Source organism: Schistocerca piceifrons, chromosome 11, assembly GCF_021461385.2.
Source record: "Schistocerca piceifrons isolate TAMUIC-IGC-003096 chromosome 11, iqSchPice1.1, whole genome shotgun sequence".
NCBI classification, from domain to species: Eukaryota; Metazoa; Arthropoda; class Insecta; order Orthoptera; family Acrididae; genus Schistocerca; species Schistocerca piceifrons.
In genome coordinates, this window is record NC_060148.1 from 14,160,048 (window position 1) to 14,183,059 (window position 23,012).

Below are 23,012 nucleotides of genomic sequence, written 5' to 3' on the forward strand. Positions count from 1 at the left end.
AAAATGAAGTCTACGAATATTAGAATATTAATGTACAGCCGACGATCTTCACAATTAATGATGTTAATAAACCCACATAAATACGAAAATGTACCCAGATGGTGTCGTTCGAAACTAATTTCAAAATAACTTTAAATCGTATTCCGTCTGTGAACAAAAATTAACGGGAAGGGGACTACATAGGAGCGTAAAAGCGGGCGAGTAAATTTTCGAAGTGTCGGGACGCACCTGAAGAACGCCGCCGGACGTCGTGACGGAGGGGGGCAGTCCACGACCCACGGCCTGCCACCTGATGTCGATGGGCGGCGTGCCAACCACAGAGCACTCGATGCGTGCGGAGTCACCCGGCCTCACCACCTGGTGCTCCGGCTCTAACCGGATCCGTGGCAGCTCTGCAGTGTATCGGAACATAGGAGTTAGTTCCGCACAACACATATCTGACACAGGAGATAAATAATACGAAAGGAACAGATCGCTACATGACAAAGAAAGGCACTGGGGGCAGACACATAGAAAGAAGAGTGCTAGATACTGTCAGCTATCACACTATGTCCTTCATCAGATGTAGATCTCTCTCTCTCTCCCAAACACACACAAAAGTCACTCACGCACGCCCACTGTCTCCTCCGAGTGTTGTGGTGTCAATGCTCTGTCGGTCAATACTTCATCTCACATACCTACTATACGGGAACTCTGTCTTCGTAATGAGTCAGCTTTCGCATCTTCCAGCGCTCGCTCGGCTGAATACTAAAGTAGTCAATTGAAGTTTTGCACTGTTGTTTATATTTCCTTAGCCAGATTGCCTAATTTGCAAAATATTCAATTAGAGAGTAACACTTTACAACTAATTGGACAGACCTCTCCCACGCTATTGTCAAGCAACAGGATTTCTCAAACTGTGTTCAATGAAACACTAGTGTTCTGCGGGAAGAGAATAAGTGCTCCATGAAAAACTGTTAATAACATGGCACTTTTTTCCATTTTGACAATATTATTATTATTTAATTTCAGTATGACTTCTGTGTTATTTCTTACAATTTACAATTAAAGCTTTCACTGAAAAACCAGTTTTTCTCATTTTTAAAATTTATTATTAACCTTCAAAATAACCAAACTGTTCTATCAAAGTACCAGGACTCTCAAAGTATTGTGTCAGCACAAAGTATTGGAACCCCTGGTCTTTACCACTTCCTGGACATAATAATTTTGTATTAAGACAATTATGTTAAATTATTTATATTAGATGTAATAAAAAGGTTAGGGAAGACAGGAAAAAGACAGGAAGATCACATGAACACCAGGCGGAGACAGACTCATCTCTACAGGACAGACAGGAATATACAACTTCTGAAAGCTGGTACTACAATTTTTTCCTGTTAAGCAGTACTTGCAATTTCTGTCTTGTGCTTTTAAAGAAGTTTCATAAATTAATTTTCCTCTCAAAAACCGTGACATTAAATACACTTTTATCACATACTAATAACAAAACAGCACTCTGATCTTTGAATGTTAAAAATATTAATTTATAAAATCTACTATTTCAATTTCGTCTCCAGTCATTTTAAAACTATCAGATATGTACATATGTAATAATCAGACAAACAGAGTATTTAAGATTTTTGATATCTTTTGCTTAAGTAACATCAAACTACTGTACAGTGGATGATTAATTCTCATATTTTTCGTTGCTACCTCTTTTCAATTGCGAATTAAATACTACATGCAAAGGGCTAATGTACACTTCTGGATGGTGGATGTGATACAAAATATAAACCGTTCCATTTGTAGCAGTGGGTGCTGCATTTCACCATCTTTTGGTATTACACACACACACACACACACAAGAGGTTTTTCTGTATCCTATTTGTGAAAATCATAGCAATTAAAAAATAAACAAATTATAACTTTTTCATGTTTGCAATATTGTGTCTTATTCAACAATGCTTTATAACACACAAGAGGGTAACAATGTAATTTTCACTAAGACCCACATGAAATCCGTATCCCTTATGTGTGATTAATACTGTAAATTATGACAGCAAACATAAAATAACATCCTTAAAACTACCATCTACATCCTTTTACAATTACTGTTTGTGATACGCATTCAACACATATTACTGATTACTGCTAAATAATATTATCTCGCAGTGTGAGCTATATTTTTAATCTTCTCAACTGCAAAACATATATTCAGTGTTTTGCAATGCACTACATAACCCACTAGATACACAAACACTAGTAATAAATGTTACCTCTTTCCTTCAAAGGGCATTTCTTGCCTTTCCAGTAAGCAAGCAGGAAACAGAGAGAAGAAATTTAATTGTAGCTGACACTCATGTACAAACAGACTCATGTACAAATAGTACGTAATGCTGCTTCACATAACAGACTGGTAATTATCTACGTCTACATTTACAGTTTACAAACCATCTTATATTTCCTGTTCGATTCACAAATGGCGTGCGAGGAAAATAATACGAGGGGTGTCTGTAAAATAAGGTTCCCAATTTTTTTTTTCACAGTGTAAAACATGTTTATTTCACGAATGCGTGCATTTTTGGAAATTTCAGACTATAACCTATTTTTCTACATAGTCGCCACTGAGGTCAACACATTTTTGCATGCAGTGTACGAGCTTTTGAATGCCCGAGTCAAAAAAATCTGCCGCCAAGCCGCGCAGATACCTGAGAACCGCTTCTTCCAGCTCTTCTCTGTCGCCAAAATGCGTTCCGCCAAAGCTTTTCTTCATGTCAGGGAAGATATGGTAGTCACTTGGGGGCTAAGTCCACACTGTAGGGTGGGTGTTTGACAATACCCCATCCAGGTTTTGTGATGAGCTCATTGGTGGCTTTAGCAGTGTACGGTTGAGCGTTATCCTGATGCAAACACACCCCCTCGGACAGCAAACCACTCCTCTCGGTTTGAATTGCACGGCGCAATTTTTGCAGTGTCTCGCAGTACCTGGCTGTGTTGATTGTTGTACCAGTAGGCAAGAACTCTCACAACAATACCCCCTTCCTGTCCCAAAACACTGTTGCCATCACTTTTCCGAAACTTTGCGTTTGAATTTTTGCGATCTCGGCGACTCTGGGTGCTTCCATTGTTTGTACTGTTCTTTGGTTTCGGGTTTTCAGTAGTGCACCCAAGTCTCGTCTGCAGTGACAATGGAGTCGAGGTATTCCTCGGGACGAGTTCTGTGATTCTTCGGCCGCTTCAACACGTTGACGTTTGTGGTCTTCGGTCAACATTCTCGGCACCCACCTCGCAGAAACCTTAGCATACCCTAGATGCTCCATCAAAATCTTGTCAACAGAGGTTTTGGGTTTTGCTGACATCAGGAATCATTTCGGAAAGCTCACGAACCGTCACTCTTCGATCTGAGTGGACCGCTGCCTCCACTTTTGCGATTGTTTCGTCAGAAACAGATGGCCGTCCAGAACACTCCTCATCGTGGACGTCAGTACGCCCTTTCTTGAACTCTCTGCACCATTTGCGCACGTGTTGTATGCTCATACACTTGTCTCCATAGATTTCGCACAGCTGGGAATGGATTTCTGCCGGCGCAATGTTTTTTGCAGACAGGAAATGGATCACCGAGCACAGCTCACACCTGGCGGGCTAAGCGAGGGGGAGATCCGTCACGTACGGATGCCAAGCCAAGACTGAGCTCTGCAGGCAGCTCGCTAGGGAGGGGATTCGGACTGGGGGAACAGAGGTACACTACAGAATCACAGGATCCACCGTAACAGCTCTTTTCAGGACTGTAGTGCCACGGGAACCTTATTTTACAGACAACCCTCATAGTTGGTAAAGCTACACGTGACATCTAATTTCTATAATGTTCTCATCCTGATCATTTCGCAAGACCTATGTGGGAGGAAGTAATATGCTCCCCCCCCCCCCCCCTCCCCCCCAACTCTTGTTGGAATCTACACGGTGCTGAAGTTTCAACAGTAAATCTCTCTGTGGTGCACAGTGGCTTTTTTTTTGTGTCTGCTACTGGGGTTTGTTGAGGATCTTTATAACGCTCTCTCGCCCAGTGTTTCACAGATGGTCATGTAAATGGAGATGGAATTAAAAATTCGGCTTTCCATTCATAGAGATAAGTTGGAAAGCTTGAGCACACCAGCTGTTAAAATCTACCCGATTTTCATTCAGCAGTGAGTCATAACTTGATCAAAATAATTGCTTGTTGTCAACGGGCATTCTACAGCTCATGAAACGTTTTCCTGAAAGAACTTTTTAGTCCACAAAGAACCCTTGCCTAAATGAAACTATTGTCAATGGCCACCTTAGAAGCTGAACTAATGATGAAAATAGACATTCATTTATGTTCTTGCCAGTTGTGTTGTTTTGCCAATGAGGAATAAAGGAAGGTTCTACTATGGAGGTGCATAATTCCTCAACCCAGTCAGCAATGTTGTTTGATACCTGATTATACCCTTATGATATTAATAAACATTACTTTTCTACTAACCGTGCACTGGATAGATACGTACATAATAGAACAGTTTGTGATGGGAATCAAGAAACACTGTGTCTACTTGACTGCATGATCTATGGCTTTCAGGACATCATATGGGAAAAAAAGTGCACTGTGTTTCACACAAGTGATGTTTTTGGGGAAGAATGAGCTCATTATGTTTGAGCTCAGGATTCTACAACAAACGGACATTGGATGGTTGTTTTGTGGATCACTCCTGATATTCATTTTGTAAATGGGTTTGGCTTGTTCTTTCTTCCAACCACAAGGGACAGTTTTTAGTTTGAGGTATCTACAGTTTATTATGGTGAAAATGCAGCTGATAGGGTACCATCACGCCCTGGAGCTTTGTTCAATTTTTATGGTTTTAGCTGTTGGTCAATGCCACATACACCAGTATCTGTATCACTCATCTTTGCACTAGTGCAGGAATTTAAATGGGGCAATACCTATCTATGTTCCTTTGTAAACGATCATTTGGAAATGGAGTTAAGCATTTCTGCTTTTGCTTTGCTTTTCTCAATTTCAGCCTCAGTTTTGTCCACGAGTGTTTGACACTAATTTTGGTCTCTATAGCAGCCTTTACATACGATCAGAATTTTTTTGGGTTTTGGGAAAGAATTTTTGACAATATTCTGCTATGGTAGTTGTTGAAAGCGTCCATATTGTCCTCTTAACAGCCTAACAGGTTTCGTTCAACATTCTTTATCTACAGCCTATGCTTTGTTTTACACTTATTACCCAATAGTCCCTATTTCTTTGTAAGTTTCTATGCAGTGACTGTACATGATAGAGGGGCATGAACTATGTACATTATCCATCTAGTGCATGGTAGATTGTTTTTTTCTTTGGCCACATTTCCACTACTTGCTGCTGCTCAGACATAAATGTTTCGAGTTCCTCTTTAACATGGGACACAGCTGCTTCTTTATCTAACTTAGTGGACATGTTGAGCTTCCTACCTATTTTACCAGTCTTTTGTACTTTATTAACCAATGTTGCTACAGTTGCTGCAATGTCATTGATAGCACACCGGTAAATGCAAAATGATGCCTCGCTCGGTGTAAGGAGCGTAAACATTGGACGATTGAACAGTGCAAAAACGTTGTGTGGAGTGAAGAATCACGGTACACAATGTGGTGATCCGACGGCACGCTGTGGGTATGGCAAATGCCTGGTGAACGACATCTGCCAGTGCTTGTAGTGCCAACAGAAAAATTCGGAGCTGGTGGTCTTATGGTGTGGTCGTGTTTTTCATGGAGGGTGCTTGCATTTCTTGTTTTGCATGGCACTGTCACAGTACAGGCCTACATTGATGTTTTAAGCTCCTTCTTGCTTCCCACTGTTAAAGAGCTATTCTGGGATTGCGATTGCAGCTTTCAACACGATCTAGCACCTGGTCATAATGCACGGCCTGTGGTGGAGTGGTTACACGACAATAGCATCCCTGTAATGGACTGGCCTGCACATAGTCCTGACTTGAATCCTATAGAGCACCTTTGGGATGCTGACTTCATGCCAGGCCTGACCGACTGACATCGATACCTCTCCTCAGTGCAGCACTCTGTGAAGAATGGGCTGCCATTCCTCAAAAACCCTTCCAGCACATGACTGAACGTATGCTTGTGAAAGTGGAAGCTGTCATCAAGGCTAAGGGTGGGCCAACACCATACCGAATTCCATTATTACCGATTGGGGGCGCCACGAACTTGTAAGCCATTTTTGGCCAGGTGTCCAGATACTTTTGGTGATAATAGTGTATGCAGCAAGCACCACGTTCAGCAATTTGCACTGAATGGTGTGCTCTGAAACACTTGTACCTGCATCAGCAAGAAACTATGTCACCGGATCAGCTACAGATTGCCTCTTATCCTGCTTCACAGTGCAGGCAAGACTCTGAACTCCCCTGTTCTGTGATGACATGAGTGTCTGCCATTTTGCTTCCCCTTTGCAGTTTTACTGTGCTTCAACCACTTCTCACAGATACTTACGACAGTAGTACGTCATGATTACAACGGTAGTATGTGAACAGACAACCAGTTTCATTAATTGAGAGGTACTCATCCCAGATGCAAAGTCATAACATTCTGCCCTTTTTAAATAATAACAAGCAGTCCAGATTTCCATGGTACCAATAGTTGCCACATGCATTTCCAAGAAACGGCTACTAAGGTGATCTAGTCATAACATTCTGCCCTTTTTAAATAATAACAAGCAGTCCAGATTGCCATGGTACCAATAGTTGCCACATGCATTTCCAAGAAACGGCTACTAAGGTGATCTGGAACCTCCGGTCTGAAGATTGTCGTATAGACCAAAACCAGTTACTGTAATTTCAAATAAATATTTTATCGCAACATGGACTGCTTTTTATTATTAAAATATTAAGCACGATCAATGAAGTTCCTCAATGATGTCAAAACTTACATTCTGCCTTTCACTGAGTCACTGTCACTAATTTCCCCATTTACGCTCCATACTGTCGCAACAATGACTTCCACTATTATCTCTGATCTGCTTGTGTACTTCCCTTACTACCGTATTTACTCGAATCTAAGCCGCACTCGAATCTAAGCCGCACCTGAAAAATGAGACTCGAAATCAAGGAAAAAATATTTTCCCGAATCTAAGCCGCACCTGGTTTTACCAGGTAGCCATTGCTATGCGTCAGGCGCTCCGTCCGTATTTATACGGGTACCCTTCCTTTTCCACATGCTTCGTCTGGTTTGAACTGATAGCTTATTTTTCTTTGATCTGATAAGCGCAGTTTTCTTTGTTAAAGGTTTTTACGTCACTCTAAGCTGAAAATGCGTTACTGTACTGTGTCATGCATTGTTTGTCGCATTCTGATAGTGCGTGTTTACGGCCTGTCGCCGCTCGCGGCATGGCTTGCTTTTGTGCGCGCTACCGCCGCCTTTTTTTTTTTCTTTTCTTTTTTAAAAGGAATCGTCTCATTAGCGAAACAATGGGAAGAAACTGCTATTTGTTGTTACTTACACTGCTGCTTTCTTTGACAATGATCAACAAGAACCAAATAATAGACTGCGTATGATAGAAGATGTTCTGAACGAGAGTTTAGCGAAAATTTTTCTCCGTTTGAAAATCTTTGCAGGCGCCTCTTTAGTACATTACATTCTGCACTGAAATTAGTCATCTTAGATTTAAAAATCTAGTCAATTGCCGTGCTTCATTTCTGACTGTATCACTATTAAGCATAAGAATAATATGAATATAAACATGACATGATTTTTTTATTCTTCCGCGTTTGCTGTTGTCTCACTCTAGTTTCGTAGTTTATTAGGCAGACCGGATTTAAATGAGATAGCAGCAAACATGAAACAATACATGGCAAGATGTTTATATGCTTATTATTCTTATGATGACGAGAATACTGCATGTGATTCACAATTTATAAAAGTTCCTATTATAGCAACCATCTCTTCTCACAGATAGGAAAAAATTCAGAATGTAGAGTTGGCCATATTGACAAACATCCCAAACAGTCTTGCCAGTCGGATTTTCGTAGTACATTGAAAATAGCTCGTCTTCCACCCTTTTTTTTAAATTTATTTACTGACGCAGAGGTTTTGGCGCCAGTATTTATCTTTGTGTCTACAAAGCATGCCTATGTAGCACTACCTATATTCGACGGCAGAAGTAAGTTGTGGCGGCACCCACCAACTTTTTTTCAGAATTTCCGCTGACTTTGCACTCGATTATAAGCCGCAGATGGTTTTTTGGATTACAAAAACCGGAAAAAAAGTGCGGCTTAGATTCGAGTAAATACGGTATATCACGTGCCCACAATGCCACCCAGCACCACACAGTCTAGCAGTGGGCACTGCTCGTAATGCTTTGGCTTACCAGTGTACTTGCTTCTTCGATGCACGGGGAGTCAGCTCTTACGTTACACCCCGTATGTCAGACGTATTCGGACCGAACTCACCGATCAGCTCGACGTAGGTACTGGCGCTGAAGACGGTCTGACCCGTGGGGCTGACACCCTGGCAGATGTACTCGCCCTCGTCCCCATATTGCACGTTGCGCAGGCTCAGGATGCCGTCGCGCTCATAGCTGTTGCGTGGTAACTGGCGGTTGTCCGGCCGTATCCAGCGCAGGAAGATGCGGTCGATCTGGGGGTCACGGCCTGCAAATGGGGAGCGGGTAAGTCTGACAGTATTGAATGAAATGAGTTTGCCTCGCAGTGAAATGTACAAAAACGTAAGACAATACTGCCCCTACTACTTAACGCAGAAGATAAGACTGAAGAAAGGCAAACTTACATTTGCAGGGTTAGATAGGGCTTTTGACACTGTAGACTTGAACACACTCTTTGAATAGTAGCAGGTATAAAATACATGGAGCAAAAGGTTACCCGCGATTTCTGTAGAATTATGACTGCAATTACTTGAGTTGAAGGTCATGAAAGGGAAGCAGGATTAAGAAGGTAACAAGACAATCTATTTGATTATCCCTCAGGTTATTCCATTTGTAAGAAGTAAGGCAAATTGAGAATAAATTTGAGAAGGGAATTAAAGTTCGGGCAGAAAAATAAAAACTTTCATGTTTGCTGATGTCACTGTAATTCTGTCAGAGAGAGGACTAGGAAGAGCACTCGAACGGAACGGATAGTATCTCGCGAAGAGTTTACGAGAAGAGTATTAGCAGAGGTAAAACAATAGTAATGAAATGCTGTTGAATTAAATTACGTGGTGCTGAGGAGATTAGAGTACGAAATGAGAAACTAAATGTAATAGAAGAGTTTTGCTACTGGGTAAAAAAGTAACTGTTGGTGGGCAGAGTAAAGATAATATAAAATGTAGACTAACAACAGCAAGGAAAACTTGTCTGAAAAAGATGAATTTGTGAACATTAATATAAATTTAAGTTTCAGGATGTTTGCTTGGAGCAAAGCCTTGTTTAGAAGTGACACCTGGATTGTAAACAATTCAGACAAGAAAAGAACAGAAGCTTTTGAAGTGTGGTGTTATAGAATAATGCTGAAGTTTTGCTATGTAGATCACATAACTGTGAAGAGGTATTGAATAAAATTGGGAAGAGAAGATATTTGTAACACAACTTGGCTAAAATGAGGGATCAGCTATTAGGACACATTCTGGGGCATCAAAGAATTATCAATTTGGTAATGGAAAGAAGTGTGGGGGATTAAAATTGTAGAGGCAGTAAGCAGACTGAAGTGGATGCAGATTGCAGAAGTTATGCAGAGAGGAAGAAGCTTGCAACAAACTAGTGTGGAGAGCTGCATTAAAACAGTCCTCAAACTGAAGATATTAATGTAATTGCAATTCTCTGTTATCTGCTATCATTTATGAGACAAGCAGAAGTTGAAGATAAGAGCCAGTTGAAATCAATCAATCAATACCGATACCAAATATCAAGTTCATCCCACAATGTTACGATGATGTGCCACATGCACAAACAGAAACCTAACAGGACAGTGACAATATTCATTTGCATCTTTATGTGCTGTTTTAGAATGTAGTCTGTCACGACAGACTTAACTGTATCGTAGCCAAAAGTCTAAGTTAGTTCGAAAGGCGACAATTTGGTTGAGAGTTGGCAAAGCCGACATCAGCAGAGCCCGAGGTCTAGGTTATGTAGAAATGTGACATTTTAGGTTCACAGTAAATTAGTGACAACGCAAAGCTCACATTTGATTGCTTGCAAACTTATACTACTTACTGCACAGCTAATACTCTGACGTACCTGAGAGGGAACAGCGGAGATCGCCACTACCGCCGACCGGCAGCTCAAAACGCTGGCTGGATACGGTGAGGCCGGGGTACTGCGGGTATCCGGGCCTGGGAGTCGGTTCCTTGACTCCCCCTTCACCTTCGGCGCCGGTCTCCTGGCCGAAAGGTGGCTCGGTGCTGTAGGGACGAGTCGGCCGTGGGTATGGAGGATAGTAAGTGTCATTTCCGGCACCTGTTCACATAAAATAGTCCCGAGCTAGGAAAAGGACTGCAAAATTACATGTAACTGAGTAAGAGGTGATGACCAAACAATAAAAATTAAGTGTAACGAAGTGGATGGATATGTGTGTGTGTGCGAGTGTATACCCGTCCTTTTTTCCCCCTAAGGTAAGTCTTTCCACTCCCGGGATTGGAATGACTCCTTACCCTCTCCCTTAAAACCCACATCCTTTCGTCTTTCCCTCTTTCCTGATGAGGCAACAGTTTGTTGTGAGAGCTTGAATTTTGTGTGTATGTTTGTGTTTGTTTGTGTGTCTTTCGACCTGCCAGCGCTTTCGTTTGATAAGTCACATCATCTTTGTTTTTTGATAAATTTTTCCCACGTGGAATGTTTCCCTCTATTATATTAATATCACTAATTTGAACCCAACAATTACGTTTGTTATTGTCACTGTTGCATTTCGAAATCTTTCCTGTCGTCTTATTTTCTCTTTGTGTTTTTGCCAGTACTTTCACTTTGTATTCACCTTCTTTTTACCGTAATCTGCTATATAATTTTATCCCGCCTATACATACTCAATAATACGTAACCCACTTCCAAACCATAACAAAAAAAAATTTTTTTTGCCGCTTTTAATAAACACTACCGCTGCTATAAAATCCACCGTTTCTAGTTCACAAACAGTTCCTTTCACCTTTTAAACAACCATTTCGGCTATTTCTAATAACTTTCGCTTTATTTCCATTTCAGTTTTTCCCACATCACTGATAATTTTCAGCCACTTCCCACAGGTTTTAACGTCATTATTTCTTAATCAGACAATTGTTAGCCTCATTTTCATAATCTGCCACCACAAAACCACTCCTTTTAATACATTACACGCAGTTTTTTCGAAATTTTCCCGAATTTCTCGGTCCTTTAGCGGCAACACAACCACCTAACCTTTGTGCACATCGTTGTCTACCAACCCAAGTCCAACATAGCCCAGCTGTAACCAACACCTTTTCGCCTTTTTCACACCAGATCTCCAGTTACTTTCCAGTTCACCTTTATCTCTCCCCATATATTTTTATTTTCATTTTCATTTCAGCCTCATGTTACACTTTCCACCTTCTAATACCATGTCACCCTCACAACACCCCCACAACGACCCCATTAAGTTTTATTTACATTCCTTCCGCAAACATGCCTTCGCCCTAGCCAGATTACGCTTGCATATTCTATTTTCTCAGGCTTGTCTAACATTTGGCATTACCCCCAAAGGCCTCACACTTAAAGTTCCCATCTCTGGCTGCAACCCTTCTTTCCATCAGTCCCTATACCAGTTCCAAACTGAACAATCCATTGCCCTCACCCACCTAATCCTTCACCTACACATCAACTTAGCCAATGAACACACCCGTCAACACCTATCCTTAATAAAAGTCCTTAATCTTTCCTCTCCCACATCCACACCGGCTGTTCAGAGCATCCTAGGTGGATGGATGTGTGTGTGTGTGTGTGTGTGTGTGTGTGTGTGTGTGTGTGTGTGTGTGTGCGCGCGCGCGCGCGCGCGCGAGTGTATACCCGTCCTTTTTTCCCCCTAAGGTAAGTCTTTCCGCTCCCGGGATTGGAATGACTCCTTACCCTCTCCCTTAAAACCCACATCCTTTCGTCTTTCCCTCTCCTTCCCTCTTTCCTGATGAGGCAACAGTTTGTTGCGAAAGCTTGAATTTTGTGTGTATGTTTGTGTGTCTTTCGACCTGCCAGCGCTTTCGTTTGGTAAGTCACAGCATCTTTGTTTTTAGATAAATTTTTCCCACGTGGAATGTTTCCCTCTATTATATGAAGTTATTAGTGTTTTTTACAAATGTGTGGTGCGTGTGGTGTCTTTTCTTTCAGATGTGCACGGGGGGGAAAAAAAGTGTGCAGAATCCACAGCTGTGAAACAATTAGGCAACTGGAGGAGGAGGAGGGGGAGAAAGGAAAGAGATTACTGGTATCAGCTGCATCAGGACTTTGTGTGGCATAGGCAGCAACGAGTGAAAATGTATGCCGGGCCAGGATCTCCTGCTTACTAAGCAGTTGCTTTAAGCACCGTCCCACTCGGACATAACGTTCAACTATGCAAACTATTACGGCTTTCCTCTCAGCTGACTTACATTCCCACCTAGTGCTACCTATCCAGTGTCCCTGGTCATGTCGTCCATGCGCGGATGCCGACTGGAGATAGGTGGCTCTAGGTGGGAATGTGGTTCGGCCGAGATAGTCCGCACAGTTGCGATGAATACTATTTCTGAATGGTGCAGTGGTTAATGCAACTGTCTAGTATGCAGGAAATCCCAGGTTCGAATCCTGGTCCGGCATACATTTTCACTTGTTGCCATTGATGCCACACGAAGTCCTGATGCAGCTGATAGCAATAATTCCTTCCCTTTCTCCCCCCTCCTCTTTATTTGTATAATTATTTGTGTGTTCCATAAATCAGCAGCATAACATTCTTTTAGAAACCAGGTTTTAAATTGTAACACATTTCCAGGGGCAGATTTGGACACTGAGCACAATCTATTGGTTATGAACTGTAGATTAACACTGAAGAAACTGAAAAAAGGAGGGAATTTAAGGAGATGGGATCTGGATAAACTGGAAGAACCAGAGGCTTTAGAGAGTTTCAGAGAGAGCATTAGGGGACGACTGACAAGAATGGGGGAAAAAAATACAGTAGAAGAAGCATGCGTAGCTTTGAGAGATGAAATAGTTACGGCAGCAGAGGATCGAGTAGGTAAAAAGACGAGGGCTAGAAGAAATCCTTGGGTAACAGAAGAGATATTCAATTTAATTGATGGAAGGAGAAAATATAAAAATGTAGTAAATGAAGCAGGCAAAAAGGAATACAAACATCTCAAAAATGAGATAGACAGGAAGTGCAAGACGGCTAAACAGGGATGTAATCAGCTAATTTACTGAGTTACGTTTTAATTGTAATTTCTGTAAATTAAACTTAGAACAATGTGTAGTTTCAGCACCTATTATTGTGACGATATATAAGGGCCCGATTTTTGGTCACAAGACAGTCAGTCCACGGCCAAGTTTCAGAAAAGAAACCTGTGTCGGTGAGAACAACAATGTGGCAACTTAACTTTGGAATAAGTGTTAAACAATTAGGTCATCTGTAAAAACAATGACAGTGTCTGCTCCATGCGTACTTTTCTATTCTTTAAGAACTGTGAACTTTGTGGTTAGGTTTTTACTGCTCGCAGATGATTCAAATGGTACTGAGCACTATGGGACTTACGATCTGAGGTCATCAGTCCCCTAGAACTTAAACCTAACTAACCTAAGGACATCACACACATCAATGCCCACAGCAGGATTCGAACCTGCGATCGTAGCGGTCGCGCAGTTCCAAACTGAAGCGCCTAGAACTGCTCGGCCAGACCGGCCGGCCACTCGCAGTTATTCAATAGTAAACTATTGTAGCAGTATGTGGATGTTTGACTGCAACCTATTAATGAGTTAATGAGGCTTATCAAAAGTTAAACAATAGTGCACTGGCCATATAAATGTGTATTATTAGGGGGTTGTGAAAAATGAAGTTAAAGTACTGAGAAACGCAACTGTGCACCTGTCAGCTACATTATTTACAGTAGTCAGTGTCGGAATCCACAACCCATTTTTCAGCCAGTGTAGCAATGCAGTACGTCGACACTGAGGACACAAAATGGGGCACGCGGAACCACTACAATGTCGAGTTGTCCTGAAATATTATTGTAGAAGAAACAACAAAAATAAAAATAATCTAAATTTACTAATTTACTTGCCCCCCCCCCCCCCCCACTCCCCCTGAGGCTTGCAACAGCATGAACAGAGAGTATGCTAAACTTATTTCCTTAACGAGCTGGCAAATGCGTTTCTTCATGTTCGAGTGCTACACTTCCATTAATTTCTATAAAACAGACTTACATCTGCTTCCGTAGGAAGCCAAGTTGTAACGAGAAGAGAAACTTACCAGCATCGACAACAGTGAGGTAGAGGCGTTCCTCGGCGGATCCGGCCGCATTCTGCGCCAGACAGCTGTAGGAGCCCTCGTCCGCACGGCTCGCGCCATTGATTTCCAGGATGGCCACTGACGGTCGTGCCACTGACTCCACGGCAAATGGACTGTTTTTGAAAAACATGTTCACTCCATTATTTCAGCAAAAATGTTCCTAAAAGGCGTAAAGAATATGATAAATATTAATTAGGTTCTAGTGTATCTCTGCATACAAATAATTTGTTTCATACAAAATCAAATTTCTCCTGCCTTTTTTATGCACTGTCAGTGAAACGTACAATTAATTCTAGGTGCACAGCTAGCGTCAGTCTGAACAAAAACCCTACGCCACATCATTTTGAAGCTAAAAACAACTATTAAAACTGTTATTTTGACCAACACTGAAGCAGCCCTTCCCAGAACAACTATACTACTGGTTGCGGGGCACGCTTTTCGCTACGTACTGCACGAACCTAAAATCCATCGACAAAATTTTGGAGGTTACTGAGGAATATTTTGGTGTAAGAGACCCACGGCTCCTCACACAGTAACTGAATTTCATTTGATTCCTGACGTGCCATTTATCTTCACACTCACATATCTCCGAACATCTACATAACAGTTCTGATACCGACAGTATGCAATGTGTGTCTTTTTTGGAAAGAAACTTGTTCCATTTACTCACGGTACGCGGTGCTAGCAACAGTAATATCCACTTTACTCTTCACCGCCATACTGCATTCACTACTGCTCAATGCTATCTTGGGTTTGCTTTTGCGGCAGCGTCGGTTGTATGTTAACAGCAGCACAGATAAGTGGTGACGAGTTGTCCGATATGCACCTCGTGTATGGATTCACCGAATGCAGTGAAAATGGAAACGATCGTGCATCATTGTCGGCTGAGAGATCCCGTCTGGGCTTGTTAAGGCAGCCAGGAGCAAGTCTTTCTATTTCAGGCCACTCTGGCAACTTCACGTGTCCGATGAAGATGAGATCAAGTGAGTAGCACAAAACAAACACCCAGTACCTGACACGGTCGGGAACAGAAGCGCAGGCCCCCTGACCTAGAGGCAGCAACGCTAACCGTTAAACGACGAGCTGCCGACACTGAATGCAGTGAAAGACCAGCACGAAGACTCTGTTCCTGTTCCCGCAGTGAAGGCAAATATATCACACTTTTTTTTTTTTTACGTCTGTCTGAAGTTTGTTTCACTAATCTCTGTTTTACTCAGCACATTTTGGTGATAGCATATTACAGGGTTTTTCAAGGTTCTGATGGTATTATCAGTTTAATAAATCATTACTATTACTTTGTGGTAAGTCGCTGGCAACCCTGCGTCCCTTATACCAAAATACTCAGAACATATCCCTAAACAATCTCAGGAATTATGTCGACAGAGTTTAGGTTCGACCTGTGTACGATCCTATTTTGGTAATACGGTAAACTCCTGATTATCCGTGGGTGGATTATCCACTTTACGAATTATATGCGGCCTATTTCTCCCACTTCTTTTGCTGCTGAAAATTTTTCATTAACCCGAAAGGGGTTGTGGGCGGGGGATAATCTCACATTACACCACGAGTGTAGTAAACAGTATGTAGTTCGAACACTGCGAGAGATGGAGTGTACTTTGTTTCAAAGTACTGTATAGTAATGTGAAATTGGATTGTACTGTATTTGTTATAAGTATCGAATTTTCACATATACAGGTACTGCGATAATTAAAGTAGAATTTATTATAAACGTTAGATACTGATTTTACTTCTGTATCGCAATTAGTAATTAATTTTTGTTTTCAAACAGCCCTAACACATTACTGTGTGCTTTAATTCCAGGTTATCCACAGATTTCGATTATCCGGAATTTTCAAGTTCCCAATTACTGTAGATAATCATGATAATAGTCCTAACTATAGTGGAGCTTCATAAGAAAGTTCGAAATGAAGATGCCTGCGGATGGATGGCTGTACAGGCAGCTATTTGTCTGACCTACTCCGGTAGCTGACTGGAACTGACAGCGAATCGGCAGCCTGTACCCAGGAGTAGCGTCCCCCCCCCCCCCCCCCCCGCCCCCCCCCCCCCCCCCCCAGTACAAGCTGCGAATTTGCTGTTGTCTACCCATACATTGCCAGAGTAGATCAGGCAAACAGTTATCTCTACAGCCATCCCTCTGCAGGCATCTCGATTTTGAATTTTCCAGGCTAGATGGTATGCATTACAGTTTGAATATTTGATTTTAGATTCAAAAAGACATGCTCTAATGCCCAAAAGGATTTTATTCAAACATACAGTCCTTGTGTCACCAGCACGTATCTCACATACAGAACATGAGAGTAAAACAACTGAGATTAAGTCTCTGTATGTCGATCTTTTTCGAGATTGTTGTGGGACTCTGCTGTTCAATACAGGATGACCAATTAAACACCTGTCAGCCATCTAGTTTCCAAACTTGTTTTATTTGGCTACCAGTTTTAGCATTTTACTACACCATCTTCACGCCCATGACCAACATGTCGGTTCTTAGGCCGGTATTACACTATCAAATTTCTTTGTCAAAGATATTTGATGGTGTAATAGGAAACTTTGTCAAATGTCATCCAATATTTGATCAAATCTAGGGTCTCGCTGTAGATTTGATCAAAGAAATCGCTTGTCTTCTGTTCACTGCAATGTGACATGTTACCACATGGAGTGCCAGCATCACTGCATTCTGTCGTCTGTAGTGTTTTTATACACATTGCCGACAACTACAAAATTAATAGAGATGTATGAAGCTGATGAGGCGCTTTACAACATGAGGCACGCTGAATACAAAAATAGATTACGAAGGTTGGAGACCTGACCTAACCTAACCTAACCCCCTCCTGTAGCAAGGAATCGGAGTGTTACAGTGAGCCTGTCTTCTGCAGATGTAGCAGTTCTTAAGTGAATATTGTGCTTTGTGATATGAGGATACACTTCACTGAGCACATACAGAAATGTATGCTCATCCATTCTTAAGTAATTGATGTACGACTTGACGTCTTAGACTCTAAGCTCACGTAACAAGTTTTGTTGAATGCTTTTATCATGTCGTCGTAAAACCCACGGCTAACCCCGGTATGGTTCCTGCCCCCCCCCCCCCCCCCGCTTCTCTTCTGCATATGCACACAGTGCAATTGTGGTACATGCAACTGCTGCGGTCAATAACAAGTTGTTGTCAGCCATCTTGAACTTTGACGAAAAATATGATGACAGTGTAATACCCCTTCTAGCGCTACGTCAAAGATCTTTGTCAAATACATTTGATGGAATATTTGATCACATCTTTGATCAAATCTTTGACAAAGAAATTTGATAGTGTAATACCGGCCTTATCAAAACGGGGCCAGCAATACTGGTATTAGTAGGGTTTTGATATAGTAATCACTTCAACCATCATCTGCCGGCCATCTGTTGAATGTTTTCAAGTGCGTTAAAAGTTTTGTGATGGTTTTGCTGTGAAACTTTGCTTTCATCTACTCTTAAATCTACAAATGCTGTGATGGACAATTCTATCGGCAGCTGTGAACTATCCAGTGGGTGAGCCGAAAACCTCATCCTGCATTCCTGGATGTATCCATAAACAAAGTTATCAACACACTGCCTTCTCTCTTCAGTCCACACCCACAATGGTTGCTTTCCAATATACAGGGTGTCCACATGAAACCTTCCCTGATTTCCTGACAATTTTGTTAAAAAATTTAAATAATTATTTATATGGGACATAGATACTTGCAGTTTGTGGCATCACGTAAAGCAACTCAACAAGTTTTTTGTTGCTTCATCTTTGGAATCAAATGCACAGTATTACTGTTCGTTTTTGGAGCATCACCTGTGAACAACTTGTACGGATGAAGGAACTACTTTGTGGCATTCGTTTCAGAGCTGTTCCAGAGATTTGACAGGCAGTAGACCACTCCATTCGCACCATCAACAGAACAGGCTCTGCTAATGGTATACTACACCACCCACAGAGCTGGCAATGGGTTCTACACAACGCTGGCAACTACTTTGAAGGACAGTAACAGGTGCAAACATGTAACTCTTTTGTATCAGTTGTGAATAAAAGGTTATCACTATTTAAGTTGCAACCCTTGTATTTTACATGTTAAGAAAGGAGTGCATGTACAAGTGTATTAATTTTATGCAAAAATTTTTTGAGTTATTTTACATGATGCCACAAACTGCAGGTATCTACATCACAAAGTTCTTTTTACTTGTATTTGCAAATCGGGGAGGTTTCATGTGGATACCTTGTGTTACTGCTGTGTGACTGTTGCTCCCATGTCATTATGTGTGTACTGGAACAAATTCTGACACTGAGAGCACAAGAAGTCGTTACTCGGTCGTGTATGTCGAGCTTCACCGAATGAGTTCATACGAATCTGTACTACGACAGTTCAGTCAATCACAGCACTGATGTGAAAGGCAAGGATGTGGGCTCCAGTCCTCGTCCGTGGCAGTTTTAATTTAACACGAGGTTCAAAATAAAAGGGATATATCAATCCATCCAAAAGCAGCCAATGTGGGAAAAGTTACGCTGTCTCGGTCAGGACCTTAACTGATGCTGGAATGGGATTTAATTACAAATTTCACAGAACACACCAAAAGGTGAGATAGGCACAGGCTGCCAGCGAGAACGAACGGCTGTACTCACCGCTGTATCGTCTGCCAGAAGACGTTGGGAAGAGGGTCACCAGTGGCACGGCACTCGAGCCGGATGTTCTGGCCGGCGTTCACCGACACCTGCTGTGAGGGAAGCAGCGTGATCTGCGGCGGAGTCTGCACCGAGATGGAGCCAGTCAGGCGCGCTTCACCCGCCTCGTTACGGGCGACGCACAGATACGTTCCCTCGTCTTCTTTCGTCATTCCCGTGAACCTGAAAACCCACCACAACACAGAAAGTGAGAGGTTGTATCTCCAAACAAAAAGCAAGGAAGGCACAAAAAGCAGTCTAGCACGAGCAACGAAGGAATTTCTGGCCAAAAGAAGTTTACTACTATCCAACATCAGCCTTAATGTGAGAAAGACATTTCTGGGAGTGTATATTTTGAGCACAGCGTTGTATGTTAGTCAATAATGGGCTGTGCGAAGACTGGAAAACAAGAGAAACAAAGTGTTTGAAATGTGGTGTTATAGAAGGGTGTTGAAAATTAGGTGCACTAGCAAGACAAAAAATGAAAAGCTTCTTTGCAGAATTAATTAAGAAAGGAACACTTGGAGATCACAGATGAGAAAGGACAAGATGATAGGACACGTGTTTACAGCACCAATGAATAACTTAAACTTACAAAGCAAATGAACTTGAAGACTATTTTATGGAAAGGGGAGATGAAGTAGATGAAGATGAAATGGGAGATATAATACTGCAAGGAGAATGTGAGAGAGGACTGAACGACCTAAAATGGAACAAGGTCCCCAGAGCATATGACAATCCTTCAAAATTATTAAAATGTTTGACAGAACTGACTGATAAAACTATTCCACCTAGTGTGCATGATAAATGAAATTAATGATATACTCTCAGGCTTCAAGAAGAAAGTAATAATTCCAGTTCTAAAGAAGGGAGCTGCTGACAGGTGTGTATATTTCATAAACATCAGTTTAATATTCAGGGTTGCAAAATACTGACACGAATTATTTACAAAACAGCACAAAGACTGGTAGAAGGCGACCTTAGGGAAGATTAGTTTGGGTTTTGGAGAAATGCAGGAAAACACCAAAGGACTGAAGAAAGGCAAACATATTTGTATAACGCTTGTAGATTTAGAGAAAGCTTTTGAGAATGCTAACTAGAATACATTCTTTGCTATTCTGCAGGTAGCAGCGATAAAAATAGGGAGCAAAAGGTTATCTACAACTTGTACAGAAACCAGTCAAGTTGCCAATCTACTTCCTTCAGCATCATCTGATTTAAATCAAATACACCCCATTACCCTTGTTTTACATTTGCTGATCTTCATTTTATAACTTATTTTAAAGAAGTTATTCGTTCCTTGAATAAATGTGGCCTTTATTTCCTGCTTAGGCTGGTATTCATTTTGTCCTCCTTCTTCCCACAACTGGTTTCAGCTTATGAAACCACTCTCTAGTGATGATTAGTGTCAAGACCTGTACGTATTTTACTGATACGAAATGAGAAAGCAATGTTGTGAAGATAAATTGCAGAAAAATAGTTAAAATCAAACAATGGAGATGTTAGGACATTTCCTTCCCATTCTCATCTACCACACTGTTTATTTGGAACCCTTTGCCAACGCATCTGCCTGTCTTTCTCCACTTCTCTACTTTCTTGCTTCTTGGTTCCCCACCACCCTGCCCCACAACCTCCTGCCACTGCACCTGATGGCATTCTAGTCTCTGCACACTCTTCCACACAGCGTTCGTCTCTCCCCACCCGTACACCACTCTCCCTTCCCCTCCTTCCCCAGATTGCTGCTCGCATCTGACACGACAGTTGCTTTCTCGCCCAAGATGACGGAGTTGGCAGTCGCGTGTGTTTGACGTGTGCTTACTTGTGTGTGTGAACGGAGTGTATCTCACTTTACTGATAAAGGCTGTGACCAAAAGCTCTATAACTGTCTTTTAATTGTGTCAGTCTGCAACTTAACGTATCTTCTTTACAGTAAATAGCAATCTGTCTTTTCCTACATTGCAGAAAAATAGTCATAGTACTTTGCCAAATGTCTAAATTGGCAGTATCTCCTCAATCTGTAGCAACTCTTTTCGATGATTTGAAAGTTTTGTCATTTTGTTTGTGCACGTAAAGTGGGAAATGTGTAAAGATATCATATCAGCCAAAGAATATAAGTGTGGGTGTCTAACAATATAAGTGTGTATGTAAAGAAAGGGAGTATTAAAATAATATAAAATAAAATTATTAAAAGGTGTTACAACACGGTAAATTTAAAGGTAACTATTTTTCCACAATTTACTTTTACAACATTGTGTTTTCATTTCATATCAGTAACACAGTGTGCTTTCTCGTACAGATTATTGATAGACAATGGCTTCATAAGCGAAACCGGTTGTGGGAAGGAAAGAATGCATAAATAACAACCTAAGCACGGTGAAAAATGCAACAGTCAATCAATAAATACTAAGTTGTGGTACTCTCTGTTTCCATTCAACTGCTCTTCAGTCCTTTGTTGCCTCTGGTAGGATTACAATACCTTCTGCAAACATTAACATTTTAATTTCTTCTCCCTGAACTCTGTTTCCCTCCCTAGACTGAATAACATTAGAGGTTGGCTACAACCCTTTCTCACTCCATTCTCAACTATTGCCTGGCTTTGATATCCTTTTGACTCCTATAACTGGTCTCATTTCTGTGCAAGCTGTAAGTAACATTTCACTACTGTATTTTATCCCTGTTGCCTTCAGAATTTCAAAGTTTTTATTCCAGTCAACATTGCCAGAAGATGAAGAGGATGGCATCCAAATGTTACTATAATTCAAATGTTGTGTCCACATAATTAACAGTGCGCTGAAATCCTTTCTTTCGTTTTGAATCAGTGTAGGGAATGGCTGCTGCTGTGGTTTAGTCAGCATATTTCCACTGTCATGTTTCTACACGCCTGTAGTGTTGCGGAGACAGACCATGAAGAACTGTGTTCCCGTATAAAGTTTTGTTTTAATCTTGGAAAAACTGCTGCAGAAAAGCACCAATTTTTGAAGCAAGCTTTCAACAACACACTATGTGAGATGCATGGGTATCCTTGAATTTTTTTTTAGAGAAAGGAAAGGGGGATGGAGTGGCAAGATTCTAAAATCGGCATTTTTCATATGAGTTCGTGAGTTTGGAGATGTGAATGCCAAAAGAACTAAATTTTATAGTTGGCAAAGAAAAACTTATTATTTCCAAGATTATCCACTCAATACAAGAATACAACAAACTCTGTAGTCCCAGTTTCCAGGAGGGCAGGGGGTAAATATACCCTCTCGTGAACGGCTAAGTCAGGACACAGGCTTACTACTCGTATAAGTGTTTCAAAAACCAGTAAATATTGACTAATGGCATCACCTAGCATGTTTGGAAAATAAAGAATCTGATTCTGCAAGAACATTGGCAGATCATTCATGAAATCTATAAAACTTTGGAATAATTATATATAAAAACAAAGATGAGGTGACTTACCGAACGAAAGCGCTAGCAGGTCGATAGACACATAAACAAACACAAACATACACACAAAATTCAAGCTTTCGCAACAAACTGTTGCCTCATCAGGAAAGAGGGAATAAGTTATGGTACATGTGAATGTATTGTGCAGGAAGAATTGAAGATGAGAAGTACTTGGGCAAAGTTTGTGCTGGATCGGTTCAAGATGACGAGAAGTAACATCATACGAGTCTGCCAGGCACTGCTTCAAGACTGCTTGTGTGGCAGTTGTAGTCATATGTTATTTGACACTTTCTTTGAGCTGTCAAGGCCGTACGTGTGGTCGGTTAGGAAGGCGTTAAGTTTGTGATGTCTGAAGATGGGTGTAATCCCGAAATGCGTAACATGTTCTAAAGAGTCAATTGAACATCTCATGTCTTTATTGCGATTGTACAGCA

General features: G+C 41.3%; 1 protein-coding gene across 14 annotated transcripts in view; it reads right to left on the reverse strand.

The window, feature by feature from the left end:
• The window catches only part of LOC124720011 (basement membrane-specific heparan sulfate proteoglycan core protein), an 801,341-nt gene that overhangs the window by 78,491 nt on the left and 699,838 nt on the right, over positions 1–23,012 (reverse strand). For all 14 annotated transcript variants that reach the window (XM_047245254.1, XM_047245262.1, XM_047245258.1 and 11 more), the window contains 5 exons: positions 19,111–19,332; positions 14,409–14,560; positions 10,214–10,432; positions 8,433–8,633; positions 229–392 (listed from right to left, as the gene is read on the reverse strand). In XM_047245254.1, the coding sequence (XP_047101210.1) occupies positions 229–392; positions 8,433–8,633; positions 10,214–10,432; positions 14,409–14,560; positions 19,111–19,332 (958 nt within the window). The remainder of the gene's footprint in view (positions 1–228; positions 393–8,432; positions 8,634–10,213; positions 10,433–14,408; positions 14,561–19,110; positions 19,333–23,012) is intronic.